The 26896-nt window shown below is 41.4% G+C and overlaps 1 protein-coding gene across 9 annotated transcripts in view; it reads right to left on the reverse strand.

The window, feature by feature from the left end:
- Positions 1-26896, reverse strand: part of LOC140197688 (multiple PDZ domain protein) — a 224302-nt gene that overhangs the window by 134897 nt on the left and 62509 nt on the right. For 6 of the 9 annotated variants that reach the window (XM_072258019.1, XM_072258021.1, XM_072258020.1 and 3 more), the window contains 7 exons: positions 23769-23939; positions 13351-13434; positions 10631-10816; positions 10209-10418; positions 6065-6184; positions 2596-2727; positions 784-910 (listed from right to left, as the gene is read on the reverse strand). In XM_072258019.1, the coding sequence (XP_072114120.1) occupies positions 784-910; positions 2596-2727; positions 6065-6184; positions 10209-10418; positions 10631-10816; positions 13351-13434; positions 23769-23939 (1030 nt within the window). The remainder of the gene's footprint in view (positions 1-783; positions 911-2595; positions 2728-6064; positions 6185-10208; positions 10419-10630; positions 10817-13350; positions 13435-23768; positions 23940-26896) is intronic. The other 3 variants (XM_072258014.1, XM_072258016.1, XM_072258015.1) reach the window with 3 other exon arrangements.

The following is a 26896-nucleotide window of genomic DNA, read 5'->3' on the forward strand; positions in this document are numbered from 1 at the left end:
CCACTGCACAGGATTGGAAAAAGCTGCAGAAACTTGTAAACTCAGCCAAGCCTATCATGCCCAGTAGCCTCTCCAGCATCTAGGATACTCTCAAACGGCTATTCCCCAAACAGGCAGCATCCATCATTAAGGACCCCTATCACCCAGGACATAACATACCCTCTTCTCATCAAGGATGAGGTACAACAGCCTGAAGACACAGTCAACGTTTCAAGAACAGCTTTTTTACCTCTGCCATCAGACTTCTGAATGGACAATGAATCCACAAACACTACTTCAGTATTTTCTCCCTCTTTTTGCACTGCTCATTTAAGTTACTATATATATATATATATATATATATATTATTGTAATTTATAGCATTTATTATGTATTGCAATGTACTGCTGCTGCAAAACGACGAACTTCATGACATATGCCAGTGATATCAAACCTTATTCTGATCAACTTTTAATCTTGTGATGCTATTAGCAGAAGACCTAAGACAAATGAAAGCCATTTTGCAGCAGAAACAAGAGCTGCACACAACCAGTCCTGAAATGACTTATGCTTCTGATGTAAAATAGCTCACACCTTCCCTCTATATTCTGTAACCGATGACAGCTGAAATATTGCTACCCCCAGAGTTTTGCATGATCATTCTGAAAACTTTTGTGATAGCCTCAGGTATAAAATTAGCATTAATACAAAAGTATTGTACTATATAATAACCACAAAAGTTTAATAAATTACTGCAAAACCTATCTTTAGCGCAGGTTTGATGAATTTATACTGAGCACATACCAAGACTAGCATTGCCTTTTGCAATGGTAATGGTTTTCACAAATCTTCTGGCTAAGGACATCCGTCGCTCTTCATTCTCTTCAGTTGAGGATACACTACAATCACCCAATGAGTTTTCATATACATCCTTTAAAACATAAAAATATTTATGTTATAAATACACGCAAGTAGAGGTGAAAATGTACTGTACTGGTTTTACAGAATTAGTCAGACCAGGTCACAGACCTGAGAGAAGGTGAACAGTTTGACAATAGTAACAATAACTCATTATCTTTTAAGGGAGTTATGAAGTACTAAATTTGGCAGGACAAATTATGACAGAATAAAAAAGCTCAGGAGTATTAATTGGGTTACAGCTGCTATCAAACTAGTCCATATCTGATACATTGGAGTTGTTTAAAGACTAGCTGATCAGAATTCAGGATCGGCATGTTCTAGTAAGAAATAAGGACAAGGATGGTGAGATTAAGGAAACCTTAGATAACCTAAGAGGTCACTAAATGTAGTCACACAGAAAAAGGGAGCATACATAGGGTTTAGAAAGCTAAAATCAAACTGGGCCTATGTGGAATATAAAGACAGCAGGAATGTACTCAAGTATGTGATTAGAAAGGCCTAAGGGTGCCAAGAAATGTCCTTGCTGAGCAGTATCGAGGAGGATCCTAAAGCATTTGTATTAAGAAAAAAGAGGGTAACAAAGGAGGGGTTAAAGTCCACTCGAGGATAAAGGAGGACACTTTTTCCTTGGAATCAGAGCAAGTGGCTAAGGTATTAAATAGGGACTTGTGTAAGTATTTACACAAATACAGCAAGACCTGGAGCCTCTACTACAGACAAGAGCGGCGTCTCAACACCTTCCACCTTCGCAGCCCGAGACTCATCCTGGACATCACGTGGACTGACCGAGTCACCAACAATGAGGTCCTGGCCTGCGCCCAGATACCCAGCCTCTTCACCCTGCTCCAACAACGCAGTCTCCGCCAGCTGGGCCATGTACACCGCATGTCAGACGAGAGGATCCCGAAAGACCTGCTATACGGGGAACTGGCCTCCGGCAAGAGAGCACAAGGGCGGCCCCATCTTCGTTTCAAAGACGTTTGCGAGAGAGACATGAAGTCACTGAAAATGAATGTCGAGAGGTGGGAGGACATCGCAAGCCATCGCTCTCACTGGAGGCTGGAACTACGCAGAGGTCTAAAAAGCGGAGAAGAGAAGCTGAGGCTTGCTGCTGAAGAAAAGCCACCACCATGTGTAGGTATTTACTGACGATAAGAATTTTGAGGATCGTGAAGGCAGAGTGGAGCATGCTAAAATGCTGGGACATTTTGAAATTAAGGACATAATGATAGGTCTTCTGAAAGCATTAAATTGGATAAGTCCTCAGGGCCTGATGGCATTTATCCCAGAATATTGACAGAAGCAAGTGTGGAGAATGGTGAGGCTTTGACGAGGATCATTATTTCATCATCAACAAGAGGTAAGCTCCTAGAGGAATGGGGGTAGTAAATAATGTATCTTTGTTCAAGAAAGGAAATAGGGATATTCCCATTATAAACAAGTGCACCTCTTCATATAGATTCACATTATCCCAAACTGTTCCTTTATGTGCAACTTTCTTTTTTAATTATCAATTTCAGAGACATTAGCTGATTTGATCCTACCCCTTTGGGATTCCTTTTTGTACTCATTTTGATATTATACATTTTAAGCAATCCTTTTTAAAAGGCAGTATTTTTTGTTAGAGTACTATACAAATTAGAAATGTTTATTTTTATAGTGGCACTTTCAATGAGAATAATGCAGCTTCAATACCTTGCAAAATGATGATGGAACTGAGAGATCTTCACTGCATGCACTGCCATGCATGGCCACAGTGGAGACCTGATGAAGATCCTCACCCTCAAATATCTTTTCATCAGCAAAGTCACTTTCAGTTGTTTCTACCTAGAAACACATTTAGAGTTTACTCTTTACATGTGCACAGGGAAAAAAAAAATCAAGTGTCAGTTGTCGTTAAAACAAACTTCCCAAACTGAATAAAGTTCCCATAAACAGTGAGAAATGACAGGGAAACAAAGCAGTCTATTGAGCACAGATAATAGTAAAACTTGTTATTGAAATCTATTGCAATTGCGAACTATTGTGAAACAGCTTGCTGTTACTGACCGTATCTTGTCAAAAATGGCTTTGGAAAAGAGAAATACAGTTGTATGTCAGAACATTAACTATGATTTTATTGCTATAATGTTAGATGGCTGAACATTAATTCAATTAAGAAATTGTCAGTTTATCAGACACATGGGAACACCATTACCACCATTTTTTCTCCAAAATCATTCAACTTTCTGACCTGGAAATATATACTTATTATTTTATCATACTTGGAACTAAATCCTACATCTGCCACAAGATAAAGGTACAGGAATACCTTCATCAGAAGGACTGCAGCTCACTATCATCTCTTCAAGGGTTATTAGGAAGACGTATAGAATCATGCCCAGTTGGCTCAACTTATACACCAGTCACTGTAAGCCAACATAGATGAGCAGCAGACAGTTAAATTCAATCAAGGAGTATAGTGAAAAATGTAGAAATTAAAACTGAGGTAGAAGATCAGCCACAGTTTTGCTGAAGGGTGGAGCGGGGAATAAGGTCCAAATGACATGTTTATGTTTAATTGTGCATTCCACTTTCTGCTGCACTTCCTCTTTTAGCCATTTTCAGCTGTGAGCATTTGACAGGCACCAATAATCCGATTCAAGAACTAAAATCTCAAAAAAACATTGTTTCTTGTACAGAGATTTTACGTCTCAGATGTGGGATTAAATCCATGTTAAAATTACAGATGTGGCATTACCGTTACAACATGTTCTCTTCATTTCTTAATTAATATACCTTCCCCAGAGACATACATTACATCAAGAATAACTACTTTGCTGCACGGTTCCTTATCTCTTCTTACTATCTGATTGATTCTCCTGTCTGATCTTCTCAACCTTTAGTAATAAAGCTAACCTGCTCCTCTTTCATTTGCCTATACAGTACTTATGAAATGCCAAGTATACTAGAATATATAAAACTCAGCCTCAGTCATCCTGCAACCATATCCATAATGGATATTACTTCATACTTTAACTTGCACTACAAATTCATTGATCTTGTTTTTGAATATTCAGCGCATTCATATAATCTTGAATTTTGGCTTTCTTGTCATTTTTCCTTCCACTGATATTTTTGCAGATGTACTCATTAAAAGCTAATGCACTTCCTATTATACTCTGCTTTTCAATAATCATATTGTTATATTCCAGAAGTGGTTTTCCTTCCTTTTTAGTGTTATAACTTCTTAACTTAACATTCTTTTATCTCGTTATCTAGTTTCCCAGCACAATGCAAGCGATGTTTTCTGCAATGGAAGAGCCCCTTCCTTTTCTAATACCAGCAACAGGGTCACATGAACTGAAACTCCTTCCTCATATGCCAACTTTGCAGCACACATTGAACTCTCTGATCTCTTAGACCCGGTGCCAACCTTCATGTGCCCCAGGTAGCTTTTCAATTTGGACCCTTCTATGTAGAAGCATAGAACATTACAGCACAGAAACAGGCCTTTTGGCTGTGCCGAACCATTTTTCTGCCTAGTCCCACTGATCGGCACCTGTACCATATCGCTCCATACACTTCTCATCCACGTACCTGTCCATGTTTTTCTTAAATGTTAAAAGTGAGCCCGCATTTACCACTTCATCTGGCAGCTCATTCCACACTCCCAACACTCTGTGTGAAGAAGGCCCCCCTAATGTTCCCTTTAAACTTTTCCCCCTTCACCCTTAACCTATGTCCTCTGGTTTTGTTCTCCCTTTGCCTCAGTGGAAAAAGCCTGCTTGCATTCACTCTATCTATACGCATCATAATTTTATATACCTCTATCAAATCTCCCCTCGTTCTTCTACGCTCCAGGGAATAACATTCCTAACCTACTCAACCTTTCTCCGTAACTCAAGTTTCTCAACATCCTTGTAAAACTTCTCTGCACTCTTTCAACCTTATTAATATACTTCCTGTAATCTGGTGACCAAAACTGCACACAATACTCCAAATTCAGCCTCACCAATGCCTTATACAACCTCACTATAACATTCCAGCTCATACTCAATACTTTGATTTATAAAGGCCAATGTACCAAAAGCTCTCTTTATGACCCTATCTACCTGTGACGCCACTTTTAGGGAATTTTATATCTGTATTCCCAAATCCCTCTGTTCTACTGCACTCCTCAGTGCCCTACCATTTACCTTGTATGTTCTACCTTGGTTTGTCCAAACTGCAATACCTCACACTTGTCTGTATTAAACTCCATCTGCCATTTTTCACCCCATTTTTCCAGCTGGTCTAAATCCCTCTGCAAGCTTTGAAAACCTTCCTCACTGTCCACTACACCTCCAATCTTGGTATCATCAGTAAATTTGCTGATCCAATTTACATTATCATCCAGATCATTGATAATAGATGACAAATAACAATGGACCCAGCACTGGTCCCTGTGGCACTCCACCAGTCACAGGCCTCCATTCAGAGAAGCAATCCTCCACTACCACTCTTCGGCTTCTTCCATTGAGCCAATGTCTAATCCAATTTACTACCTCTCCATGTATACCTAGCGACTGAATCTTCTTAACTAACCTCCCATGCGGGACCTTGTCAAAGACCTGACTGAAGTCCATGTAGACAACATCCACTGCCTTCCCTTCATCCACTTTACTGGTAGCCTCCTCGAAAATACATTTGTTAAACATGACCTACCACGTCTTAGCCTTTCTGCTGAATCTTTTCCCCATCTCTAATACAGACTGTGATAACACGATACTCGCACTGCAAGGTCCCCTCTAACCCCCAGGGAACAGACTGAAAATTTAATTCAACTTTTGTAACATATCCTTTGAATTCTCATGTTTCTGTAATCTCACTTTATTATTGAATCTTTGGGATTTATCTACCAGTCTAATAAACAAATGCTGTGTCCTCTTAGGTCCGATATTCTCTACACAAACAAAAATACTGGCTATTAAGGATAATATAGAGCTGTGAGTTAATATCTATTCTGTTGATCTACCCCTTAATCTCCAGTTTTAAGCCAATTCAAGTTTAATTTGTATTCCCAATCTAGATCAAGCATGTGTATTACCACTATTTATGATGCCAGCTGATCACTGTTAATAGGCAGAAAGGTACAGTTAAGGAGGTGCACTTATGAGTGCATCAGAAACACAAGTCAACTAACCATTGCTAACTCTGCATGAAAAACAGCAGCATCGACAGCCTCCTCCTCATCACAAGACTGATAAAGGGACAGTACAGACTCTTCATTGGTAGGCACATCCCCCTCCTCTGGAGAAAACTGCTGAAAGAGTGAAATTTGAGAAGTTTTGAGTACACCACATGCAGCACAGATAAATGGAAACACCATGATTCACTGGAAGACTTGTTTAGTTTACAATATTTACTTCGAGACACAGCAGCAAACAGGCTCTTCCAGCCCAGCATTGACAGGCAACCCATTTATTTTACATTAACCTAATCACTGGACAATTTACAATGCCCAAATAACCTACTAACCAGTTCGTCTTTGGACTATGGGAGGAAACTGGAGCGCTCAGAACAAATCCATGTAGAACATAGAATAGTACAGCACAGTACAGCCTTTCGGCCCACAATGTTGTGCCGACCCTTAAACCCTGCCTCCTATATAACCCCCCACCTTAAATTCCTCCATATACCTGTCTAGTAGTCACTAGTATATCTGCCTCCACCACTGCTTCAGGTAGTGCATTCCATGCACCAACCACTCTGAGTAAAAAAACCTTCCTCGAATATCCCCCTTGAACTTCCCACCCCTTACCTTAAAGCCATGTCCTCTTGTATTGAGCAGCGGTGCCCTGGGGAAGAGGCACCTGCTATCCACTCTATCTATTCCTCTTAATATCTTGTATACCTCTATCATGTCTCCTCTCATCCTCCTTCTCTCGAAAAGTAAAGCCCTGGCTCCCTTAATCTCTGATCATAATGCATACTCTCTAAACCAGGCAGCATCCTGGTAAATCTCCAGTCACAGGGAGAACATACAAACTCCTTACACCGGAAATGAACTCCAAAGTCTGGAATGCCCCAAACCGTAACAGCGTTGAGCTAACCGCTACACTACTGTGATGGTCATGAAACTAACTTCATGTTAATTTGAAGGAGAAAATATTTTAATGATGATATCCAAGTTTTCAACACATTTACAGCGACTTGGTCTTCAAAGGTTATTGAGAATATAAGGATTTTATTCCTTAGCAGTTTTTTGGAAGGGGGGGCAGGGTAAGAAAATCAGTATACTCCATTAAATTGGAGAGTACAGTATGTTTAAAACTATTGATCCATAGAACCCAAAACAAGTAAAACCAACACACTTCCAGCACAGCTTCTTGGGTCCAGATTTCAGCATCTGCAGACTTGTATCTCCCTACATTACATGGAATTCTGCTGCATCTCATCACAGTTTATTTTACAATATGATTGCTTCACCTAATTAAAAAACAAGCAAGATATCTAGAGAGCTGAATGCATACAGTTTAAATACACTTGAATAAATACAAGCTGGTTTTTTGAAATTGAAAATCTGTCGCTTATCTGGAATCGGAAAAAAAAATTAAAATTTTTGAACTAGCAACATGATTAAAAGGTAAAAAGTTTACCATTTTCAGCATTTGCACATACAGCATACAGTTACAATGTAGCACAACAAAATACTTGACTGTGTTTCAGCTCAATTATATTGGCTATTCAATTAAAATGTTATAATCATAAGCCAGTACTCCAATAACAATAAACCCTATTGAGCATTTCCTCTACTGACTTTACAGATTATTGTAGAACGCACAATTATATTGAAAGAAATCACAATTATAGAACCTTATTGGACTTTACCATATGTGAATTTTCACGAGGACGGTCTTTTGAAGCAAAATAACCACTAAGTCCAAGTGGAGCTGAAATCAACATTCTTTTGGTAATTACAACTACCAATAATCAATTCTTCAGCGGATAGAATTATACAGATACTAGCAACTCCTTCCTAGTGATTATCTAAGGCAGCTCCAGTGACTAAAGCAGTCTCATACTAAATAGTTTAATGTCAACAGAGTACTAAACAGTATAAAATGTCACTAGATTTGTACATGATTCGCATGCATCTTAAAGTTGGTTGAAATGTTCAGTTTGGTTGGATGGGAATTAAAAAGAAAATTAGTATCTAATTTTGAATTCTTTAGTCTTATTTCCTTCAGTACTCTATTAAGCCCAAATACCCAATTTTAACTAAAATCCAACTCTTCTTAGACTACAGTTCAGTATTCAATATCATAATTCTCTCCAGGCTAAACAAGAAGCTCAGAGACCTCAACCCTCACCCTGCCTTGTGTAGCTGGATATTGAACTTCCTGTCAGGTCGTTGGCAGGTGGTAAGAGTGGGCTCCCTCACCTCTGCACCTCTGACCCTCAACACAGGTACCCCTCAGGGCTGTGTGCTAAGCCCCCTCCTTTACTCTCTGTATACCCATGACTGTGTCTCCACCTACAGCTCCAATCTGCTAATTAAATTTGCTGATGACACTACACTGATTGGCCTAATCTCAAATAATAATGAGGCAGCCTTCAAAGAGGAAGTCATCACCCTGACACAGTGGTGTCAAGAAAACAACCTCTCTCTCAAAATTGCAAAAACAAAGAAGCTGGTTGTGGACTACAGGAGGAATAGAGACAGGCTAACCCCTACTGACATCAATAGATCTGGGGTTGAGAGAGTGAACATCTTTAAGTATCTCAGCGGTTGAAGGAGTTTGGTATGGGCCCCCAAATCCTAAGAATTTTTTATAGGGGCACAGCTGAGAGCATCCTGACTGACTGCATCACTGCCTGGTACGGGAACTGTATTTCCCTCAATCGCAGGACTCTGCAGACAAGTGGTGCATACAGCCCAGCGCATCTGTAGATGTGAACTTGCCACTATTCAGGACATTTACAAAGGCAGGTGTGTAAAAATAGCCCAAAGGATCATTGGGTTATTCGGGGGGGGGGGGGGGGGGAGAGAAAGACAATGAGAACAAGGGTATGAGGGAGCAAGGGAATGAGGGAGGGAGGGAACATCGGAGGGAGACACAAGGAATGACTGAGATGACTAGTTCCTAGCTGGGGAAGAGGAATACACTCACTGGCCACTTGACTGGGTACACCTGTAGACCTGCTTGTTAATGCAAATATCTAATCAACCAATCACATGGCAGCAACTCAATGCATACAAGCATGCAGACATGGTCAACAGGTTCAGTTATTGTTCAGTCCAAACATCAGAATGGGGAAGAAATATAATCTAAGTGACTTTGACTGTGGAATGACTGTTGGTGCCATACAGGGTAGTTTGAGTATCTCAGCAATTGCTAATCTCCTGGGATTTTCACACACAACAATCTAGAGTTTACAGAGAATGGTGTGAAAAGCAAAAAAAAATCCAGTGAATGAAGTTGTGGGCAAGAACACCTTGTTATGAGAGGTTAGAGAATGACCAGACTGGTTCAAGCTTACAGAAAGATGACAGTAATTCAAATAACCACGCATTACAGAAGAGCATCACTGAATGCACAACATGTTGAAACTATGGCAGCAGAAGACGATGCTGGGCTCCACTCCTGTGTCTAATAAAGTGGCTAATTAGTGTAGTAGGGAGCAAAATGGAATTAAATTACACAGATGACCCTGCATCTCTCACAGAGTTGAAAACACCAGAATGAAGAGTATGTTTTGTGCTGAGAGCTGAATGCCCAAGAAAGGACCAAGTGAAACTTGGGCTTAATTGTTGGAAAATAGTCAATAGTTTTTTTCCTCCTCTGTAAAACGTAGGGAGTACAGAGGCTGAGAATTAACTCAGACCCACAGCAATCCTTCTACATTATTCCCTCTACCACTTCTCAGTGACCATCAGCAATGCCTTTCAGGCTTGAAATAGACATGGAAAAAAATATCCAGAACTTTTCATCTTAAGAATTCCCTCAACATTTTAAACATATTTTTTTTTACAAAAGAGCCCTGAAGTAAGCGAAGAGCTCTTCTTCATTTTTCAAATTTCAGGCAGCAGATCTGTATGCACAGAAATAAAGACCGGAAATTAAGAATGAAAATATCTTTCATTGCCTCCAGATTATATCTAATAAATAAAACAAATTATATATTCTTTTTGCAATGAATCCAATTAATTTTGGATATACAGCCCACTTCAAATACAACACATCAGATTAAGTACCACCATGTAAAGAGAATTTAGACTGGAAAAATGCCACAACTTATGTTACAATAACTCTCATATCAAAACCTTTTAAATGCAAACTTACCGGCAAAGGCTTGGCGACACCAATTCTAACTTTGCCTCCTGATGCACCTTTCAATGCCTGAACAGCTTCTTCGAGAGTTGCATTCTCCAGATTAATACTGTTGACAAACATGAGTCGGTCTCCTGGTAGAAGTCTACCATCTTGCTCAGCCACACCATTTGGTACTAATGACCGAATCACAATGACTGTCCGAAGTGGGTCAACTGGATCCTGTGATTGTAGACGTAAAAATAGTATCAAAGCGAAAAGGACTCCTTTTAATTTAAATCTCTACTTACTTAACCAGATGTAGTACTTGCTTTCAAGTACTTCTCTCTATAATTTACATTTTTTGGATAAAAGGAATACACAATTAAAACTAATTATTTAAAACTTGGAAGGTCCTGCCATACGACTCTGAAGGGAAGATTATAATTACTCACCTGATAATCCAAAATGCTGAAACCAAGCCCAGAACTACCTTTTTCTAATTCTATGTTTTGGATTTCATCTTCCCACATAGCCAGGTGAGATCCTTGCACATCCACACAACTTTCCTCTCTGTCCAGGTCAACCACAGCACTGTTATCTGCCTCAGAGGCTGCTGTGAATTCATTATCAACCTGCATCTGTAAAAATATCAATTTTATTTATTAAAGTAATGTTCAGAAAGAACTTGATGGAGTGGCACATAAATAAGTTACCAATAGGGCAGTACAGTGGCACATCAGGTAGAGCTGCTGCTTCACAGCACTAGAGACCCAAATTCAGTCCTGACCATGGGTGTGGAGTTCATACATTCTACCTACAACCACCCAAGTTTCTTCCAGCTGCCCCGATTTTTCCTACATTCCAAAGATGTGCACGCTGATAGTCTAATTGACCATGATAAATTGCCCTTCATGGGTAGATGAGTGGTAAAATGTGGGTTGATGATTTAAGGAGAATAAAAAGCGGGATACTTGGAGGAGCAGTGTGTAATGGGCCTGACAGACTAACCTATAAAAGACTTTAGAATAGAATGGGCAATGACAATATTGATATAAACTCAAACAAGGGAAAATCTGCAAATACTGGAATTCCAAACAACACAGAACTCAGCAGGCCAGGTAGCATCTATGGAAAAAAGTGCAGTCCATGTTGTGGGCAGAGACCCTTCATCAGGTCTGGAAATAAAGATGAGGAGTCAAAGAGTAAGAAAGTGCGGGGGTGGGCCGGGGGGGGGGGGGGAGGAAGAATCACAAGGTAATAGGTGAAACTGGGTAAGGAGATTAGGTGAGAGAGGGAAATGGGAATGGGGAATGAAGGAGTGGGGGAGGGCAGCACTTTATCTCACCTTATCTCCTCACCTGCCCATCACCTCCCTCTGGTGCTCCTCCCCCTTTTCTTTCTTCCATTGCCTTCTGTCCTCACCTATCAGATTCCCCCTTCTCCAGCCCTGTATCTCTTTGGTCAATCAACTTCCTAGCTTTTTACTTCATCCGCCCCCCCCCCCCACCCCCACCCTCTCTCCCAGTTTTATCTATCACCCTGTGGTTCTTCCTCCCCTCCCCCCACTTTCTTATGCTGACTCAAGTTTTTCTCCAGTCCTGATGAAGGGTCTCGGCCTGAAATGTTAACTGTACTCTTTTCCATGGATGCCACCTGGTCTGCTGAGTTCATCCAGCATTTTGCATGTATTGATATAAGCTTCTCTTAAGGACACAATTGTTGCAGTTTGAACTGGGGCAGAGGAACCCAACCTCTGGGCCGCGGACCGATACATTGCCGCAAAGCATGCAGGGGTGCAGTGGTGGCCAGAACACACACAGCACATCTTTAAGAAAAAAGCCGAAATAAACAAGCTAATTAATTAGGTGCAGCCCAGCAAGTAAATGTCAGCCCAGATCAGAGGCGTGTGCCAATTTCTGTGCTGTATTATGATGATGATGATAAATTAATAATCACTGGGTCATGTTCATCTATTTTATCCATAACCTGTGATCTGCAGTCAAAATATTTATGATCTTCTTCCAATCTTGGTATTCTTCTGCTTTCTTCCATAATTTTATGATTCACCCACAAGTTTTAGTCTTCCTAATATTTCTAATCACCCTCATGCAAACCTCTTGATCTTCAACCTGATCTCTTATCGTCTGCTCCCCCTCTGTGGCCCTATCAATCTCCCCACGAAGCCTCCAATTACTTCTTTTTCCTCTACACTCCATGAATGTAGCTTGTTGCTATAAGTTTACTGACTCATGTAACAAGGAAGCAGAGACAGAAGAGTCCTAATCATTTTGACTGAAATTACTTTTTAAATTTAAAATAGACTGGCCGGGCTTCTGAAGCCTTGGGAAGCATGGATTTCAATTAAAGCTTTGGCAAAAAGGTAAATGTTTTCAAAAGCTGATGGGATTTAATTTAAAGAGATCATAGTTAAGAAGAGGTCCAATTTTTTTTTAAGTAAAGAAAGATTTTGGAAGAGTGAACAGTGAGGTGTCAAGGATAGCTTAACCTCAAAACACATACACTGCCTGAAACATGATTGCACTTCCTTACAGATACCATGTAAAGTAGTGCTACAAAGACAGGTGATCACTTGGCAGAGCATCTGTGCTCAGACCACAGGGGTATCCTGAGCTTCCTTTCAAATGCCATAATCATTCCCAATTCCACTCCTATTCTAACCTGTCTGCAGCCTCCTCCACTGCCATAGTGCACCAAATGAAAACTGGAGGAACATCTTATTTTCTGTGTGGACATCTTGCAATTTACTGGAGTCAACACTAAATTTTCCAGCTTCAGGTAAAATGCTCTCTCATAGTTTTCCATTATTATGCTTAACATACCTATCTCAACAATCAGTATTCATGCTCCATTTCCACCTCATCTGTCTCTCTCCATATAGTCTTTACTCTCACTACACCCTCCAGCTCTGTTTGGGAAACCAATTGTAACCCCATCCAGTTCTGAAGAAGGGGCCCCAATCTGAAACTTTACTGAGCTTCTTTCACTGATGCTGTTGCACTGGTTGAGTTCACCCAGCCTTTTCTGTTTAGGACTATAAGTTCTGTGTGGACCTATGCTGCATCTCACATGATCCAACACAAAGATTCCAGTGGAGATGGATTCAGTATTAATTTAAATCACTCTCAGATGAGAAATAAATAGAAATCAATACCTGCAAAAATTCTTTGTCACTGACTGCTTCCCCTTGATCTCTATTCCAATCCAGAGGTACTGATGAAGGAAGAAATTCTAACACCTAGAAAACAATTCCAACTTTTGCATTTGATTTTTTATTTTTACCAGCAAACCGTAGATATAATTTCTTAATGCAAAACTCTTCCATGCCATTGTAGTTTTAAAATACTAAGTAGAAACTTGGAGAAGGCTGGGCAGCTAGATTTTTTGGAGCAAAATTTTCTTTACATTTACAGAGGTTTTGTGAATAGATTGCAGCCAGGGAGTTGAACACGGTGACAAAAATGGTGGGATACAAGAAGGGAACATCAAACACAGAAGCGCATGGCACAGTACAGGCCTTTCAGTCCATGATGTTGTGCCAAATTTTTTTACCTATCAGTGTTTATTTACCAAGGTTTCAATCTAACCTTTCCCTCCCACATAACTCTCCACGTAAGTGCCTATCCACAAGTCTCTTAAATATTCTTAATATGTCCACCTCTACCACTACCTATAGCAACACATTCCATGCACCTACCGCTCTCTGTGTAAAGCAAAAACTGCCTCTGACATCACCTATACTTTACTCCAATCACCTTAAAATTCTGTCCTCTCATATGAGCCAGTTCTGCCCTGAGAAAATGACTCTGGCTGTCCACTCTATCCATGCCTCTAATCATCTTGTATATCCGTATTAAGTTACCTCTCCTCCGTTCCAAAGAAAAAAGCCGAACAAAACCAAACAAAGAAATACAGTCTAAGGGACTGACTGTGGAATGATTATTGGTACAAGACTGGGTGGTTTGAATATCTCAGAAACTGCTGATCTTCTGGTATTTTCAAGCAAAACAGTTTCTAGAGTTCACAGCGGATGATGCAAAAAAAACAAGAAAACATACAGCAAGCGGCAGTTCTGTGGGTGAAAATGCCTTGTTAATGAGAGAGGTCAGCGCACAATGGCCAAACTGGTTCAAGCTGACTGAATGGCGACAGTAATTTTGTGAGTATTGTGAGTTGAGGAGCAACAAATCAGCAAGAGGCAGTGCGTAATAATAGCTCCCTTTCAGTCAGGTCCACGTTCAAGATTTAAAAGGCAGAGCTTCGCAGCAGTTTTCTGAGTCGGACAATCAACGTCAGAGGTAGGTAAAAAGAGGTACACAGCTTTCAGTCAAATAGGTAATCAAAATTTTAAAGGCAGAGCTTCACGGCAGTTTCTCTCAGTTGAGAAGCGACCATATAGCAAGAGGGATTCATTAGAAAGGGCCAATGAAAATAGCAGAGATGCAAACGGTGCAACCATTCTTGTGAGTTTGCAAGTGATTACAGTGGCTTTGGATCATCAGGCTTGGGTGAGGAAAAGTATCTTGTAAGATGCTCTCTTTCTGTCCTTATTCATTCATTCCTCATCTGTTAGGGCATAGTAGTTTAGTTAGAATGGCTCCAGGAGCAGTGCATTGTACTGTGCGTGAGAAGTTTGGGAGACCTTTTCGACTAATATCGGAGAATGAGGCGGTGATGGACAGTAACTACAGCAAGATAGTTACCCCTAGGTTGCAGGAGACAAGTAACTGAATAACTCTCAAGAGGAGGAGGAGGAGGAGAAATGCACAGCCTGTGCAGAGTACTCCTACGGATGATCCCCTCAATAACAGGCTTAGATACAGTTGGGAGGGATAACCTACCAGGGTAAGCCATAGTGACTGGGTCTCTGGCACTCTCTTGTGCTGTTGCTCAGAAGAGTACAGAGGTGAAGAGGACTCCACTGTTGATAGGAGATTCCAGTCAGAGAAACAGAGACGAGGTTCTGAGTGCCCGATAATACACCCAGATGGTATGTTGCCTCCCTGGTGCCAGAATTAGGGATGTCTCCATTCAGGTCCATGGCATTTTCAGGGGCAAGGGTGAGCAGATAGAAGTCTTGGTACATATCGGAACCAATGACATAAGTAGACAAGGTAAGGAACTCCTGAAGAGAGATTTTAGGGAGCTAGGTAGAAAGCTGAGCAACAGGACCTCCAGAGTAGAAATCTCTGGATTGCTTCCTGCGCTACGTTCCAGTGAGGTTAAGAACTGGATGATTTGGCAGGTGAATGTGTAGCTGAAGAACCGGTGCGGGGCGGGGATTCAGATTTACAGATCATTGGGATCTCTTCTGGGGAAGGTACGACCTGTACAAAAGAGACGGGTTACACCCGAACCAAAGGGGGTTCAATATCCTTGCGAGCAGGTTAGTTGGAGTTGTTCAGGAGGGTTTAAACTAATTTGGCAGGGGGCTGGGAACCAGAGTGATAGTGCTGAATCTGAGGTTGTTGGTTTACAAACAGAAGTGATGAGCACTAAGGAGAGGCTGCTGATAGGGCAAAATTGTAGTTAACAGGAGGAGTTGCAATGTAAAAGGTGAATACAGGTCTGAAAGCTTTATATTTGGATACATGCAGTATGCAGAATAAGGTAGATGAACTTGTAACACAGTTACAGATTGGTATGTATGATGTTGCAGGCGTAATCATGGTTGAAAGATGATTATAGCTGGAAGCTTAATGCTCAAGAAAACTCATTGTATCGAAAGGACAGGCAGGAAGGCAGAGGGGGTGGCAATGCTGTTGGTAAAAAGAAATGAAATCAAATCAAATCATTAGAAAGAGGTAACAGAAGATCGGAAGCTGTTGAATCATGGTGGATAGAGCTAAAGAAAAGCAAGGGTAAAAAGACCCTGATGGGAGTTCTATACAGACCCCCAAAACAGTAGTAAAGATGTGGTCTACAAATTACAATGGGAGATAGAAAATTCACACCAAAAGGGCAGTGTTACAATAGTCATTGGGGATTCCAATATGCAGGTGTATTGGGAAAATTAGGTTGGTGCTGAATTCCAAGAGGGAGAATTCTAGAATGCCTACAAGATGATTTTTTTTATAGCAGCTCATAATTGAATCCACCAGGGGATCAGCTATTCTGATTTGGGTGTTGTGCAATGAACCAGAATTGATTAGAGAGCTTAAGGTAAAAGAACCCTAGGGAAAAATGATAATATGATTGAATTCATGGTGAAATATGAGAAGCTGAAGTTAGATGTATCAGAATAAAGGGAATTACAGAGGCATGAGAAAAGAGTTGGCTAGAATTGATTGGGAAAAAACATTGGCAGGGATGACAACACAGCAGCAATGGCTGGAATTTGTGGAAGCAATTTGGAAGGCACAGGATGTATACATCCCAAAGAAGTAGTATTCTAAAGCAAAGATGACAGAACTATGGCTACCAGAGAAGTCAAAGCCAACATAAAAGCCAGAGAGGGGGCATATAATAGAGGGAAAATTAGTGGGAAGTTTGAGGATTGGGAAGCTTTTAAAAACCAACAGGCAACTAAAAAAGTTATCAGCAAGGTAACAATGGAATATGAAAGTAAGCTAGTCAATAATATTAAAGACAATACCTAATGTTTCTTCAGATACATGAAGTGTGAAAGAGAGGTGAGAGTGGATATTAGACTACTGGGAAACAATGCTAGTAATGGAGGATAAGAAAATGGCAGACGAACTGAGTAAGTATTTTGCATCAGTCTTCACTGTGGAAGACACTAGTAGTATTGTAGAAGTTCCAGGTGCCAGGGTTCATGAAGTTATGTGGAATTAGCATAGGTAGCGAGAAGGTTCTTGGGAAACTGAAAGGTCTGAAGGTAGATAAGTCACCTGGACCAGATGGTGTATAGCCAGCATCCTGAAAGATGTGGCTGAAGAGACTGTGGAGTTATTAGTAACGATCTTTCAAAAATTACTGGATTCTGGAATGGTTCCAGAAGACTGGAAAATTCCAAATGTCACTTCACTCTTCAAGAAGGGAGAGAGGCAGAGTAAAGGAAATTATACGCCAATTAGTCTGACATCGGTGGTTAGGAAGATGATGGAGCCGACTGTTAAGGATGCGGTAAAACAGGCCATCATCAGCATGCTTTCTTCAACATCTTGCCTGACAGATCTGTTGGAATTCTTTGAAGAAATAATAAGCTGGATGGACAAAGGAGAATCTGTGGGTGGTGTGTAATTGGATTTTCAAAAGGTGCCACATATGACACTGCTAAACAAGCCTATGATTACAGCAAAGATACTGGCATGGATAAAGCAGTGGCTGATTGGCAGGAGGAACAGAGTGGGAATAAAAGGAGCCTTTTCTGTTTGGCTGCCAATAACTAGTAGTGTTCCACAAAGGTCTTGTTTGGACCCATTCTTTTTACATTATATGTCACTGATTTTAAATGATGGAGTTGATGGCTTTGTTGCAAAGGCCGCAGATGAAATGAAGATAGGTGGAAGTGCAGGTAGTTTTGAGGAAGTAGAGAGGCTACAGAAGGACTACGACAGATTATGAGAATGAGGAAAGAACTGGCAGATGAATAGAGTGTCGGGAAGTGTACGGCCATGCACTTTGGTAGAACAAATGAAAGGGTTGATTATTTTCTAAATGCAAAGAAAATACAAAAAACTGAGGTGCGGAGGGACTTGGGAGTCCTGTACAAGATTCCCTCAAGGTTAATTTGCAAGTTGAGTCCATGGTGAGGAAGGTAAATACAATGTTAGCATTCATTTCAAGAGAACTAGAATATAGAAGCAAAAACGTAATGTTGAGATCTTATAAAGCACTAGTGCCTCACTTGGAGTACTGTGAACAGTTTTGGGCCCCTATCTTAGAAAGGTTGTGCTGAAACTGAACAGGGTTCAATGGAGGTTATCAAAAATGATTTCAGGATTGAATTGTTTGTCATATGAAAAGTGACTCCAGGCCTGTAATCACAAAAATGATTCCACAATTAGGCCATCTGGCCCATCAAGTCTGCTCCACCATTTCATCATGGTTGATCCAATTTTCCTCTCAGCCACAATCTCCTGCCTTCCCGTCCTCCTCCCCTTACCATTCCTTCATCCCCTGACTAAACATAGAACTCTAGACAATAGGTGCAGGAGTAGGCCATTTGGCCCTTCGAGCCTGCACCGCCATTCAGTATGATCATGGCTGATCATCCAACTCAGAACCCTGTACCTGCCTTCTCTCCATACCCCCTGATCCCTTAAGCCACAAGGGCCATATCTAACTCCCTCTTAAATATAGCCAATGAACTGGCCTCAACCGTTTCCGGTGTCAGAGAATTCCACAGATTCACCACCCTCTGTGTGAAGAAGTTTTTCCTCATCTCGGTCCTAAAAGGCTTCCCCTTTATCCTCAAACTGTGACCCCTCATTCTGGACTTCCCCTACATCAGGAACAATCTCCCTGCATCTAGCCTGTCCAATCCCTTTAGGATTTTATACGTTTCAATAAGATCCCCCCTCAATCTTCTAAATTCCAACAAGTATAAGCCTAGTCGATCCAGTCTTTCCTCATATGAAAGCCCTGCCATTCCAGGAATCAATCTGGTGAACCTTCTTTGTACTCCCTCTAAGGCAAGAATGTCTTTCCTCAGATTAGGGGACCAAAACTGCACACAATACTCCAGGTGTGGTCTCACCAAGGCCTTGTACAACTGCAGTAGTACCTCCCTGCTCCTATACTCGAATCCTCTTGCTATGAATGCCAGCATACCATTCGCCTTTTTCACCGCCTGCTGTACCTGCATGCCCACTTTCAATGACTAGTGTATAATGACACCCAGGTCTCGTTGCACCTCCCCTTTTCCTAATCGGCCACCATTCAGATAATAATCTGTTTTCCTGTTTTTGCCACCAAAGTGGATAACTTCACATTTATCCACATTAAATTGCATCTGCCATGAATTTGCCCACTCACCTAACCTATCCAAGTCACCTTGCATCCTCTTAGCATCCTCCTCACAGCTAACACTGCCACCCAGCTTCGTGTCATCCGCAAACTTGGAGATGCTGCATTTAATTCCCTCGTCTAAGTCATTAATATATATTGTAAACAACTGGGGTCCCAGCACTGAGCCTTGCGGTACCCCACTAGTCACCGCCTGCCATTCTGAAAAGGTCCCGGTTATTCCCACTCTTTGCTTTCTGTCTGCCAACCAATTCTCTATCCACATCAATACCTTACCCCCAATACCACGTGCTTTAAGTTTGCACACTAATCTCCTGTGTGGGACCTTGTCAAAAGCCTTTTGAAAATCCAAATATACCACATCCACTGGTTCTCCCCTATCCACTCTACTAGTTACATCCTCAAAAAATTCTATGAGATTCGTCAGACATGATTTTCCTTTCACAAATCCATGCTGACTTTGTCCGATGATTTCACCGCTTTCCAAATGTTCTGTTATCACATCTTTGATAACTGACTCTAGCATTTTCCCCACCACCGATGTTAGGCTAACCGGTCTATGATTCCCCGGTTTCTCTCTCCCTACTTTTTTAAAAAGTGGGGTTACATTAGCCACCCTCCAATCCTCAGGAACTAGTCCAGAACCTAAAGAGTTTTGAAAAATTATCACTAATGCATCCACTATTCCTTGGGCTACTTCCTTAAGCACGCTGGGACGCAGACCATCTGGCCCTGGGGATTTATCTGCCTTTAATCCCTTCAATTTACCTAACACCACTTCCCTACTAACATGTATTTCCCTCAGTTCCTCCATCTCACTAGACCCTCGGTCCCCTACTATTTCCAGAAGATTATTTATGTCTTCCTTAGTGAAGACAGAACCAAAGTAGTTACTCAATTGGTCTGCCATGTCCTTGTTCCCCATAATCAATTCACCTGTTTATGTCTGTAGGGGACCTACATTTGTCTTAACCAATCTTTTTCTTTTCACATATCTATAAAAGCTTTTACAGTCAGTTTTTATCTTCCCTGCCAGCTTTCTCTCATAATCATTTTTCCCTTTCCTACTTAAGCTCTTTGTCCTCCTCTGCTGGACTCTGAATTTCTCCCAGTCCTCAGGTGAGCCGCTTTGTCTGGCTAATTTGTATGCTTCTTCTTTGGAATTGATATTATCCCTAATTTCCCTTGGCAGCCATAGGTGCACTACCTTACCCGATTTCTTTTGCCAAACTGGGATGAACAATTGTTGTAGTTCATCCATGTGATCTTTAAATGCTTGCCATTGCATTCCACCGTCAACCCTTTAAGTACCATTTGCCAGTCTATCTTAGCTAATTCACGTCTCATACCTTCAAAGTTACCCCTCTTTAAGTTCAGAACCTTTGTTTCTGAATTAACTATGTCACTCTCCATCTTAATGAAGAACAAGATTGCTAATCAACCCTTCCTCATTGCTCAAAACCCAGTCCAGAATAGCCTGCTCTCTAGTTGGTTCCTCGACATGTTGGTTCAAAAACCATACCGCATACATTCTAAGAAATCCCCTTCCTTAGCACCCTTACCAATTTGGTTCATCCAACCTATATGTAGATTGAAGTCACCCATTATAACTGCTGTTCCTTTATTGCACACATTTCTAATTTCCTGTTTAATGCCATCCCCAACCTCACTACTACTGTTAGGTGGCCTGTACACAACTCCCATCGGTGTTTTCTGCCCCTTAGTGTTATGCAGCTCTACCCATATCGATTCCACATCCTCCCAGCTAATGTCCTTCCTTTCTATTGCAATAATCTCCTCTCTAACCAGCAGTGCTACCCCACCTCCTTTTCTTTCATGTCTATCCCTCCTGAATATTGAATATCCCTGAATGTTGAGCTCCCATCCTTGGTCACCCTGGAGTCATGTCTCTGTGACATCATATTCATTAAAAACAATCTTAGCTTTTAATTCATCCACCTTGTTATGAATGCTCCTTGCATTGACACACAAAGCCTTCAGGTTTGCTTTTACAACACTCTCAGCCCTTATACAATTATGTTGAAAAGTGGCCCTTTTTGATTTTTGCCCTGGATTTGCCGGCCTGCCACTTTTACTTTTCACCTTACTACTTTTTGCTTCTACCCTCATTTTACACCCCTCTGTCTCTCTGCACTTGTTCCCATCCCCCTGTTGTGAACTAACCTCCTCTCTCCTAGTCTCTTTAATCTGATTCCCACCCCCAACCATTCTAGTGTAAAGTCACCTCAGTAGCCCTCGCAAATCTCCCCGCCACGATATTGGTCCCCCTAGGATTCAAGTGTAACCTGTCCTTTTTGTACAGGTCACGCCTGTGTCAAAAGAGGTCCCAATGATCCAAAAATTCAAATCCCTGCCCCCTGCTCCAATCCCTCAGCCGCGCATTTATCCTCTACCTCATTGCATTCCTACTCTCACTAAAGCGTGGCACAGGCAGTAATCCCGAGATTACTACCTTTGCAGTCCTTTTTCTCAACTCCCTTCCTAACTCCCTATATTCTCCTTTCAGGACCTCTTCCTTTTTCCTACCTCTGTCATTGGTACCTATATGTACCACGACCTCTGGCTCCTCACCCTCCCACTTCAGGATATCTTGGACGCGATCAGAAATATCCCGGACCCTGGCACCAGGGAGGCAAACTACAACCTGCATCCACAGAATCACCTATCTGACCCCCTTTCTATCAAGTCCCCTATTACTACTGCCCTCCTCTTCCTTTCTCTACCCTTCTGAGCTACAGGGCCGGACTCAATGCCGGAGGCACGGCCACTGTCGCTTCCCCCAGGTAAGCTGTCCCCCCCAACAGTACTCAAACAGGAGTACTTATTGTCAAGGGGCACAGCCACCGGGGTACTCTCTAGTACCTGACTCTTCTCCATCCCCCTCCTAACCGTGATCCACTTGTCTGCCTCCCGTGGCCCCGGTGTGACCACCTGCCTGTAACTCCTCTCTATCCACTCCTCACTCTCCCTGACCCGACGAAGGTCATCGAGGTGCAGTTCCAGTTCCCTAATGCGGTCCCTTAGGAGCTGCATCTCAGCGCACCTGGCACAGATGTGGATGTCCGGGAGGCTGGGAGACTCCACGACCACCTACATCTGGCACCGAGAACAACAAGCTGCCCTCACACTCATACTGCCCCTCTCCTCAAATAACAACAAAAAATGAATACCAAACCCTCCTCGCCTCGCCCGTTTCCACCTAAGCCCATTGAGCCGAAGCCCTTAACAAGAACCTATCAACCTTTGTCTTAAATATACATAAAGACTTGGCCTCTACAGCTGCCTGTGGCAAAGAATTCCTCAAATTCACCACTCTCTGGCTAAAGAAATTCCTCCTCATCTCTGTTCTAAAAGGATGCCCCTCTATTCTGAGGCTGTGTCTTCTGGTCTTAGATTTTCCCACCATCGGAAACATCTTCTCCGCATACTCTCTTTCAAGGCTTTTCAGCATTTGATAGGTTTCAATGAGGTCTCCCTCATTCTTGTGAACTCCAGTGAATACAGGCCCAGAGTCATCAAACACTCTTCATATGACAAGCCATTCAAACCATTTAACCTTCGATAATCTTCTACACAATCCACAATACCATGAAACTTCATACCATCTGCATAACTTCTGACCTACCCTTCCACTTCCTCAGCCAAGTCATTTACAAAAATCATAAACAGCAGGGTTCCCAGAACAGATCCCTGCAGAACACCATTGGTCATTGACCTTCAGGCAGAAAATACTCCATCTGCACTATCCTCTCCCTTCTGAATCCACAGTCAAGTTTCCCAAAATCCCAATTAACTTTCCGAATGAGCCTTCCATGGGGAACCTTATCAAATGCCTTACTAAAATCCATGTACACAACATCGACTGCTCTACCTTCATCAATATGCTTTGAGATATCCTCTGAGAAATTCAATCAGGTGGTGAGTATATAGAATGATCTGCTACAAGAAGTGGTTAACAAAGATGTATAAATACTTAAGAAGCACTTGGATAGGTACATGGAAAGGAGGGCCTCAGAGGGATATGAACTAACGGCCTCTGTCAGTGCAATACTGCTCTTTGACCCCATGACCTCAAGGTAAGCATAGCAATTGTTACTTCAATCGATGGGCGAGTTAAGGTGCAGGAAAATGGCAAGGCTCTTTTACTTATTCAAGTTAGTTTCTCTATCTGGCTAGTATACAACTCTTTACCCATGGCTATATAGTCACCCTAAATGGATTGGCACTCAGTTCAAAAACAATTAACACAGGAAAAAAAATGCTGGTGTTGTGTGTGACATTCACAATCTATGAATAAATTGAAATCTCAAAACACTTAATTTCTGTTAGCTTCTCAATAAACATTAACCTCTGCAATATACAGTCTGTACCCTTGCTGATGTGAATGAAACAAATCATCTCTTAATAATGCAGTCTGTTTATTTAGATTACTCATAAATTACAGGACCTTTCTGTTATGTACTTTCAAATTTAAAAGGTCACAGTATACAAACTTAATTCTCCATGATCTATTATTATATAAACCCAACTTTCATGGGCAAACTCTTCTTTCAATGGAAAAACCACAAAGATCAGTACAGATTAAGAAATATTGTATGTGAGATACCAGTATTACAATACCTCTTCATTTGTTTGAAAGGGTTCTTCTATGGAAATCATGTCATCAATATCAGTTTCATTTTTGACCTCCAGGACTGGGTGGCAGCAGACCATGGTGACATTGATAGGCAGGTCCTTTAGAATACTCACAACATCTTTGTGATTCTTACCTAGTAGTGGTATACCATTAACCTAAAATACAGCACAGAACAATAAGTTCATTGACAAACTTGAAATTAAAATTAATCATGTCAACTAGTTAATAGCTGAAGAAATTGTGGAGGAATTAGTAGTGAGCTTTCAAGTATCACTGATGTCAGGGAGGGTTCCAGAGGACTGGGAAATTGCAATTGCGACTCTGCACAGGAATTTGGTCATCACAGTCTCAATAAGGGGAGACCATGCCTGATGAATCTGTTGGAATTCTTTGAGGAGGTATCATGCAAGTTAGACAAAGGAGGGTTGCTGCACATTACTTACTTGGATTTCCAGAAGGCCATTGACAGGTGCCACACACAAGGCTGCTAAACAAGGGGTAAGACACAAGCATGGATAGAAGACTGGCTGACTAGCAGAAGTCAGAGAGCAAGGATGAAGGGGTCCTTTACAGGATGGCTACCAATGACTAGTGAAGATCTGTAGGGGTCAGTGATGTGACTGTAGCTTGTGGAATTTGTTGCCATAGAGGGCTACTGAGGCTCAAGTCTTTGAGTGCATTTAAGACAAAGATCAATAGGTTCCTGATTGGTAAAGAAGATTACGGGTTTCAATAGAAGGTGTAAGATAGGGCTTCAAAAAAAATGAACCATAAGAAAAAGGTGGAGCAGACTTGATAGGTTGAGTGGCCTAATTCTGCTCCTATATCTTAAAGTATAATATTAATTGATTACAGGTAACATTCCCTCCAAACCAAATTAATTTAACCCAATGTTTTTAGGTTGTATTTTAAGTATACAAACAATTCTGCAATCTCAAATGACATTATAGAGATCATTGGTGAACTCTCTTGAGTAAAATAAACCATCAAAAGACAGTCCTGGTGAAGGGTCTCGGCCTGAGATGTCAACTGTACTCTTTTCCATAGATGTTGCCTGGCCTGCTGAGTTCCTCCAGTATTTTGCTTGTTACTTGAATTTCCAGCATCTGCAGATTTTCTCATTTGTGATTTGTGATAAACTAACAAAAGTTGATGTGATAAAAGATGATACTGACGATTGATTTTGGCAATTACTTCTCCAATGTATTGGAGGAAAAACTCCTTTATTGAAAATATCATAAGACCACATGAACATAAGACAAGATTTTCTAAATGATCTGCAATTGTGTATTGAGCAATATGTTAACTATGAATTTCTGCTCCAGTTGCAAAAATATTGCTATATCAGATAACCCTCATATATCCTCAAGTGCACCAGAGTTACTTCATAAGTACCTGCATCAGGTAGACTAATTATTAACCAACCACTTAAGACCATTCCTCTCACCTTTGGTTCATGGAATGTGTACACACTGTCAGACAGAGGCGATGCCGACAGACTTCAGGAGGAGAGAATTAGCACGATATAACGTTGATATTGCAACCGAGTGAGGCCTAGCTTGCAGGAGAGGGAAAACTTTGTGAAAGAAGCACAGGATACAAATTATTTTGGAATGGAAATCAAGACTGATATGAGGCTGGAGTTGGATTTGTAGTGAAGATGGAGATCATTGGCAAGCTTGCTAGACCTCCAAAGCAGTGGTCCCCAACCTTTTTTGCACCATGGACCGGTTTAATATTGAGAATATCCTTGCAGACCGGCTGACGGGGGGGGGGGGGGTGTCAATCACGACCGAAATATGGGTGATAAGTCAAATATAAGTCACTTATAAGTGGCTAATACACTCAATTTCATTTCTAAAAGGGCTTATCTAACGAATTTATTAAACACAGCGCATATTTTTCTCGCATGAATATAGTGATAAGTCACTTATAAGTCAATGGCATCATAATATTTAAAGTAACATTCGGATATTAAACACACAGCACATATTTTCCTCGTATGAACATATAAAATCATTGCAACACACCAATATTGCTGAATCAGTGGGATCAGGCTTGTTTCCCTGCAACAAGACAGTCCCATCGAGGGGTGATGAGAGACAGTGATACTCAAAGGGGGTTCCTTATGTCCGGTCTATTCCGCAATTTAGTTTTCGTTGCATTCATTGCAGAAAACCCCACTTTGCAGAGATATCATGTTGGAAATGGAAGCAATGTTTCCAGTGCTTTCGTGGCCATCTCAGGATATTCAGCCTTGACTTTGATCCAGAATGCCAGCAGACATGTTATGTCAAACATACTTTTCAGCCCAGACATTTGCAAGCTCGAGGAATTGATCTTCTTCCCACGCCGACATGGATGATTCACCGAGGACATTCACAAATGGGTCACGGACCCATTCCTTTGAAAGTCTTGGGTCACTTGCGGTTGGGAAGTAATGCTCGAATTCTGTCGACAGTGAAGATAGATGATCACACACCAGCTGTGAGAAGGACGGTCCAGCCTCAGTCTCTGCCAGAATCCCAGCTAATGTTGGGAACATGTGAAATATGCCCCTGTCCACTCGCCATCCCTACAGTTCCAATTTGGCTTTGAAAGCAGACACTTTATCTGCCAACTTGAAGACAGTGGTCATTCTCCCCTGAAGTGACAAATTGAATTCATTGAGCAGGTTGAAGATGTCAAACAAATAAGTGAGTTTTGCTATCCACTCCTCATCACTGAAATGTGCTGCCAGTGGAAGATCATGGTGAAGTACAGTTGCCCAAGTAAATTCATCATCATGGTGCAGCAATTTCATGATGGCATGCAAGTAGATTCCAGGGCACTGGTGAGATATCCGAGCCCTTCACTGTCTCAAATGGGGTCAAGCAGGGCTGCAGCTTGACGTCAATACTATTCAGTCTGGTGCTTTCAATTATGTTAACTGATACCTTCAGAAACGGTGACGTAGGCATCGGCAACAGACTCCGCATTGATGAGAAATTGTCCCACCTCAGGAAGCTCCAAGCAAAAACTAAGGTTATGACAAACATTATCAGAGACTTCCTTTTTGCTGATGATTGTGCCCTCAATGCCAGTTCCAAAGATGATAAGCAGCACTGTACCA

Source organism: Mobula birostris, chromosome 5 (genome assembly GCF_030028105.1).
Source record: "Mobula birostris isolate sMobBir1 chromosome 5, sMobBir1.hap1, whole genome shotgun sequence".
In the NCBI taxonomy this organism is placed as follows: Eukaryota; Metazoa; Chordata; class Chondrichthyes; order Myliobatiformes; family Myliobatidae; genus Mobula; species Mobula birostris.